Genomic DNA, 7,766 nt, shown 5'->3' with positions numbered 1-7,766 from the left:
ATAAAGCCCTTTATACATCACCCTTATAAAGCCCTTTATACATCACCCTTATAAAGCCCTTTATACATCACCCTTATAAAGCCCTTTATACATCAGCAGCTTATAAAGCCCTTTATACATCAGCAGCTTATAAAGCCCTTTATACACCACCCTTATAAAGCCCTTTATACACCACCCTTATAAAGCCCTTTATAAAGCCCTTTATACATCAACAGTTTTCACAAAGTGCTGTACAGATACCCAGTTTAAAACCCCAAAGAGTAAGAAATGCTGGTGCAGAAGCACAGTGGCCTGGAAAAACTCTCTAGAAAGGCAGGACCCTAGGAAGAAACCTAGAGAGGAATCGGGCTCAGAGGGGTTGAACAGTACCAACAAAAAAAGTAATTTTCCCCTCTCGTCATATCCACAATTTTGAACGGAGTCACAGACAAAGGTACTAGTGTCCATTGATGTTCTATCACAGACAAAGGTCCTAGTGTCCAGTGATGTTCTATCACAGACAAAGGTCCTAGTGTCCAGTGATGTTCTATCACAGACAAAGGTCCTAGTGTCCAGTGATGTTCTATCACAGACAAAAGTCTGAGTGTCCAGTGATGTTTCACTATAAAGTCTGTTTTTTTTAACCCACTTTAAATAAAGTTTGATTTAATTTGATGGTGACTTACTGGTCTGGTTGTGCTTGGTCCACTCTGCTCTCAGTTCATCAGCCAGGTCCTGATGCTCCACCACCTCCAGGGCTGACATCAACTCTTCTGGCCAGTTCATTCTCTTCTGCACATAGTCCAGCAGGATCTGCATTGCACCTGAGTTACCAATACGGTCCTTCATGGCCTGGATTTCCTCCTAAGAATATGATGAATGAGAATATTTGAAAAACTAGAACTACATACAAGTATGTGGACACCCCTTCAAATTAGTGGATTCGGCTATTTCAGCCACACACGTTGCTGACAGGTGTATAAAATCGAGCACACAGCCATGCAATCTCCATAGACAAACATTGGCAGTAGAATGGCCTTACTGAAGAGCTCAGTGACTTTCAACGTGGCACCGTCATAGGATGCCACCTTTCCAACAAGTCAGTTCGCCAGATATCTGCCCTGCTAGAGCTGCCCCGGTAAACTGTAAGTGCTGTTGTTGTGAAGTGGAAACGTCTAGGAGCAACAACGACTCAGCCGCGAAGTGGTAGGCCACACAAGCTCACAGAACGGGACCGCCGAGTGCTTAAGGGCGTAAAAATCGTCTGTTCTTGGTTGTAACACTCACTACCGAGTTCCAAACTGCCTCTGGAAGCAACGTCAGCACAATAACTGTTCGTCGGGAGCTTCGTGAAATGGGTTTCCATGGCTGAGGAGCCGCACACAAGCCAAAGATCACCATGCGCAATGCCAAGCATTGGCTGGAGTGGTGTAAAGCTCACCGCCATTGGACTCTGGAGCAGTGGAAATGCGTTCTCTGGAGTGATAAAACACGCTTCACAATCTGACAGTCCAACAGACAAATCTGGGTTTGGAGGATGCCAGGAGAACGCTACCTGACCTAATGCATAGTGCCAACTGTAAAGTTTGGTGGAGGAAGAATAATGGTCTGGGGCTTCCTGTTTCAGCATGACAATGCCCTGTGCACAAAGCGAGATCCATACTAGAGGTCGACCGATTAATCGGCACGGCCGATTATTTAGGGACGATTTCAAGTTTTCAAAACAATCGGTAATCGGCATTTTTGGACACCGATTATGGCCGATTACATTGCACTCCACGAGGAGACTGCATGGCAGGCTGACCACCTGTTACGCGAGTGCAGCAAAGAGCCAAGGTATGTTGCTAGCTAGCATTAAACTTATCTTATAAAAAAACTATAAATCTTCACATAATCACTAGTTAACTACACATGGTTGACGATATTACTGGTTTAACTTGTTTGTCCTGCGTTGCATATAATCAATGCGGTGGCTGTTAATTTATCATCGAATCACAGCCTACTTCGCCAAGCGGGTGATGATTTAACAAAAGCGCATTCGCGAAAAAAGCACATTCGTTGCACAACAGTCCCTGATTAGAGGGGAATCACCCACCTGGTGTCCCAGGTCTAAATCAGGCCCTGATTAGAGGTGAATCACCCACCTGGTGTCCCAGGTCTAAATCAGTCCCTGACTAGAGGGGAATCACCCACCTGATGTCCCAGGTCTAAATCAGTCCCTGATTGGAGGAGGAACACTGGAAAAATGCAGTGGAACTGGCTTCGAGGTCCAGAGTTGTGTTAGAGGGTCCTAAAACGTATCGTATGCTTCCCAGTCGAAGCAGTTTGCTCATACACTGAACAAAAATATAAACGCAACATGTAAAGTGTTGGTCCCATGTTTCATGAGCTGAAATAAAAGATCCCAGAAATGTTCCATAAGCACAAAAAGCTTATTTCTCTCAAATGTTGTGCACGGATTTGTCATCCAAAACAACTGGCCTTAATCATGACATCCATAACAAGGATAATATCTTACATTGAAGAAACGGTAAATGCTAAGTGGGATTATTGGGACGTCAAACTGTGACATCACCCCATTGAAGTTAAAATCTTAAAATGGTTAAAGTAAGGGTTAAGGTCAGAGTAAGGGTTAAGGTTAGGGTTTAGGATAGGGTCGTACCAAAGATCTCACTTAGCATCTACCATGAAGAAACATAATCAGACCTGAATAAGCCAATGACCAACATCCAACACAGCTTACCCACCCTGTCAGACTGTGTAAGGCAGGGGAGGTTGGCCATGAGCTCTGTGGCTTTCACTCTTCTCATAAACTCCCACATTCTGCAGCGCAGGTGCAAAGACAGTTTATCACGTGCGAAAGACATCTCTATGCTGTTGAGAGAGTAGGAGAGAGCAGAGAAGAAATCCTCAACAAAATGTACATATTTATTTAGATTAGATTTGACAATAAAAAAAAAAAACGAAATTCAACAACACATGTGGATACAATACATTTAAATGCATATTGAGTGTTACGAATCCCGCCGAGGATGGTGCCTCTTCCCGTTCGGGCGGCGCTCGGCGGTCGTCGTCTCCGGTCTACTAGCTGCCACCGATCCCCTTTTCTGTTTTCGTTTGAGTTTGTCTAATTTGTATCACCTGTTTTGTGTTTAGGGTAGGGGGTTATTTAAACCCAGTTGGCCCGCCGACTTTTGTGCGGGCTTGTTTTTCTGTTTGTGTTGGTGGTGTTTCGTATAGTGGATTTCAGTCCTACTTTTATTGGACKYTATTTTGACGCGCCCGTTGTTTGTGTGGCGTCGCCGTTTATGTGATTATTTCTGGGTGAAATAATAAATCCACTCGATTGAGATTACCCTGCTCTCTGCACCTGACTCTTTCATGTCCACCATTGGAATTGTTACATTGAGGATAACACTTAAAAGCAATTTATTTCCCATTGTGGTTCTCTCGGTCCAAAAGGTACGTGACTATGACCCAGCAGTGTGTGACGCAGCTTTACATTAGCTGTCAATGTACCCGCTAAACACTATGTATGATGTGGGCTGTATTGTGAAGCTGTATCCTTACCTGGTCTCTCAGATGATACGTCCTACTTCAGTACGGATCTCAGACTGATCCATTTGGTTAAAAAAACAAAAACAAAACATGAAATGAAAGAGGGGAAAAAAATTATATAGTATGCCAGATTATGCAAGAATGAAATTTCATTATCAGTAGTGGCAAAAGAACTGCTGAAAATGGAAACAGAACCCAGGATAATCACTGCTGCTCTGTCTGGGATACTCCCACTTCTATTGGTCAGGAAAATGAAAGGGAAAGTAAAAGATTAGTTAATAAGGATGCAATGGCCCAAATTAGCTTTCAATGAGTTGAGAGTTTAAGGGGATTTCCTGCTTTTTGAACGGTGCATAATTATAGAGTATTATACAATACTATAGAGTATTATACAATATTATAGATTATTATGCAATATTATACAGTATTATACAATATTATAGAGTATTACACAGTATTATAGAGAATGTTTTATTTATTTATTTTTTATTTAACCTTTATTTAACCAGGTAGGCAAGTTGAGAACAAGTTCTCATTTACAACTGTGACCTGGCCAAGATAAAGCAAATCAGTGAGACACAAACAACAACACAGAGTTACACATATCATGTCAACTCAGTGAAAGGTAGCCTGAGTGCCAGTCTGGTTGTTCCTATCATGTCAACTCATTGAAAGGTAGCCTGAGTGCCAGTTCTGGTTGTTGCCATCATGTCAACTCAGTGAAAGGTAGCCTGAGTGCCAGTCTGGTTGTTGCCATCATGTCAACTCAGTGAAAGGTAGCCTGAGTGCCAGTCTGGTTGTTCCATTCATGTCAACTCATTGAAAGGTAGCCTGAGTGCCAGTCTGGTTGTTGCCATCATGTCAACTCAGTGAAAGGTAGCCTGAGTGCCAGTCTGGTTGTTGCCATCATGTCAACTCAGTGAAAGGTAGCCTGAGTGCCAGTCTGGTTGTTGCTCATGTCAACTCAGTGAAAGGTAGCCTGAGTGCCAGTCTGGTTGTTGCTATCATGTCAACTCAGTGAAAGGTAGCCTGAGTGCCAGTCTGGTTGTTGCTATCATGTCAACTCAGTGAAAGGTAGCCTGAGTGCCAGTCTGGTTGTTGCATCATGTCAACTCAGTGAAAGTAGCCTGAGTGCCAGTCTGGTTGTTGCTATCATGTCAACTCAGTGAAAGGTAGCCTGAGTGCCAGTCTGGTTGTTGCTATCATGTCAACTCATTGAAAGGTAGCCTGAGTGCCAGTCTGGTTGTTGCTATCGTCTCACTTCTTGTCCTAGTTTGGCCTTGACAATGACAGCAAATAAGTTGGGAGCAGTAATTTATCTCTCACAGAGAATTATTAAGCTCAAAGTAGACCAGCGTCCTGCCATGTGTGCCTGATCTTGACCAGCAGTGCACTATAAAGGGAATGCCCTGGTCAAAAGCAGTGCACTATAAAGGAATGCCCTGGTCAAAAGCAGAGGCACTATAAAAGGGAATGCCCTGGTCAAAAGCAGAGCACTATAAAGGGAATAGGCCTGCCGGTCAAAAGCAGTGCACTATAAAGGGAATGCCCTGGTCAAAGCAGTGCACTATAAAGGGAATGCCCTGGTCAAAAGCAGTAGCACTAATAAAGGGAATGCCGACTGCCTGGTCAAAAGCAGTGCACTATAAAGGGAATGCCCTGGTCGAAAGCAGTGCACTATAAAGGGAATGCCCTGGTCAAAAGCAGAGCACTATAAAGGGAATGCCCTGGTCTAAAGCAGAGCACTATAAAGGGAATGCCCTGGTCAAAAGCAGAGCACTACAAAGGGAATGCCCTGGTCAAAAGCAGTGCACTATAAAGGGAATGCCCTGGTCAAAAGCAGAGCACTATAAAGGGAATGCACTGGTCTAAAGCAGAGCACTATAAAGGGAATGCCCTGGTCTAAAGCAGAGCACTATAAAGGGAATGCCCTGGTCTAAAGCAGAGCACTATAAACAATATTTATGAATGCCGACTTATGAATGCTGACAAGGTGCAGGTACCTCAACTGTTTTCAGCTCTCAGCCGTTCCTTTGAGTTTAGTTTATTCATGTCTACATGTCTACGTAGGCCTACATAGGCTTATAGACTACTACAGCTATCCTCATGTATTAGTTGACAGCTGCTATCTGTCTTATCTTGTTGTTTGAACTGCAGATCGACCCTTTAAAGTTGACAGTCAAATCTATCTACCAGTTTGATTTAATCCCCAGAGTGTCTGAGCGAGGAGACGCACAAGTCATAGGAGTCCTGAGCAGCAGAAGGGATAGGAGTCCTGAGCAGCAGAAGGGATATGAGTCCTGAGCAGCAGAAGGGATATGAGTCCTGAGCAGCAGAAGGGATAGGAGTCCTGAGCAGCAGAAGGGATGAGTCCTGAGCAGCAGAATGGATAGGAGTCCTGAGCAGCAGAAGTGATAGGAGTCCTGAGCAGCAGAAGGGATAGGAGTCCTGAGCAGCAGAAGGGATATGAGTCCTGAGCAGCAGGAATGATATGAGTCCTGAGCAGCAGAAGGGATAGGAGCAAAGTAGTCACCCTTTGAACTAGTATGACAGCTCAAGAGCTCATACGTCAATCTCTGCTTAAGCTGTCACACACACCAGCACTGTCGCACACACACACACAGCCAGAAGAGGACTGGCCACCCCTCATAGCCTGGTTCCACGACAGCCTTTATAATAGAACGCTTGTGACCACACACATCTAAATATTGCACTGTGGGAGAAAACATCTTAAAGTAGAAATAGAATGAAACAAACAGGCATTCTATTGTTGCTCTATTATAGTGGCCACTATAGTAGACATCGATCGAGTGCAAAACAAAAAGTATAACCCCCGCACTCTCACACTCACACACACACACACACACACACACACACACACACACACACACACACACACACACTAGTTACCTCTGTGGCCATTGTTGGGTGGTCAAAACCTTTGCAACGTATGTAGGAATACAAGTTTCCAGAGTTAAGAAGCAGAGAAGCAGTGAAGCAGGAATGTGTCTGTCAGGTGAATGTTCTCTATTCTACAACACGAGGTCATCAGAACCCTGGATCACCAAGTTACCTGTTCAGGTGTGTAAGGGCTATTACTGTTTAGAAGAGCCACAATACATTATTGATAAGGCCTACAATATTGTCTGAGTAAGTAGTCATTATGCCAAGTACAAACAGTAGACTWCTATCTTWTTGAGGTGGCAGGGTAGCKTAGTGGTTAGAGRGTMGGACTAGGAAACTGAAGGTTGCAAGATCGAATCCCCGACCTGACAACGTAAAAATCTGTTGTTCTGAACCCACTGTTCCCCGGTAGGCTGTCATTGTAAATAAGACCATGTTTTTAACTGACTTGCATAGTTAAATAAAGTTAATACAAATGAAGGGTAACAGTCAGAGAGATAATTCATTGCAGCCAAACTGGTGTGTTACATTTTCAATATATCCCTGATTAAATAATAAACATAGATTTGAAGGATAATAGTCAGTCCATGTTCACAGTGAGTTCGTTGAAAAGACCAAAGACGGGCCGACCGTTTAACGTGGACTGTTATTGTATTGGATGTTATTTKGGTTTTTGTCAGTAGCATTTTGTTAACTGTGGAACTGAAGAAAAATTAATAAGTAACTGCATTTTATAACTGACGTGAAGACCGAAGTGCCTGAACATATGCCCTTCAGAAGAGAAGATATTTATAAAGAAAAAAACGTATAGGCTAAACAAAGCCTAAATTCAGATCGGGTAGATTTCCCGGCTACAATGTATAATTTAGTGGTAATAATGTATTTAGCAGTATTGTAATGAAACAAAAAGAAGCAGGTCTTGAACTCTCAACTTTCTAGTCCGAAGTCCAGCGCGCTATKGACTMTGCCCCAAAAGCATCGAGTCGATATCCGCGCGTATAAACCCAGGGTCGTTACAGTATGTATCCCAGTGACTGACTACTATGACGTTCCTTTTCTCTGTAATTCTTTCCGCATTCAGCTTTCTGACCAAATCCAGGAAATACTGTGTCGACAATTGCGCTCCATTCAACGATGGAGAAATATAATAACAATGCTGGATATAGTAACTGTCAGAAATATACCTTTCGGTGGCAGAAGTTCTGCATCAGCGAATACTTTTTCTTCTTCGGTGGGGTTTATCGGTGGMTGGCATCCAACGTTATGGTGCATGACCGCAACCTACCGTACTGGAGTGTGGGCCAGAGACATGGAGAAACTATATT

At 43.4% G+C, this 7,766-nt stretch overlaps 1 protein-coding gene across 1 annotated transcript in view; it reads right to left on the bottom strand.

Annotated features, from left to right (window-relative positions):
- Positions 1–7,766, bottom strand: part of LOC112074008 (uncharacterized) — a 10,990-nt gene extending 3,224 nt beyond the window's left edge. The window contains exons 1-2 of the mRNA XM_070440354.1: positions 7,626–7,766; positions 666–843 (exon numbers count right to left, since the gene is read on the bottom strand). Coding sequence (XP_070296455.1) covers positions 666–843; positions 7,626–7,649 — 202 coding nt within the window. The 5' untranslated portion in view covers positions 7,650–7,766. The remainder of the gene's footprint in view (positions 1–665; positions 844–7,625) is intronic.

The sequence above is a fragment of the Salvelinus sp. IW2-2015 genome, unplaced genomic scaffold (assembly GCF_002910315.2).
Source record: "Salvelinus sp. IW2-2015 unplaced genomic scaffold, ASM291031v2 Un_scaffold2460, whole genome shotgun sequence".
Classification (NCBI taxonomy): Eukaryota; Metazoa; Chordata; class Actinopteri; order Salmoniformes; family Salmonidae; genus Salvelinus; species Salvelinus sp. IW2-2015.
The sequence above is the reverse complement of the archived record's forward strand: the minus strand, read 5'-3'. Positions and strand labels throughout refer to the sequence as shown.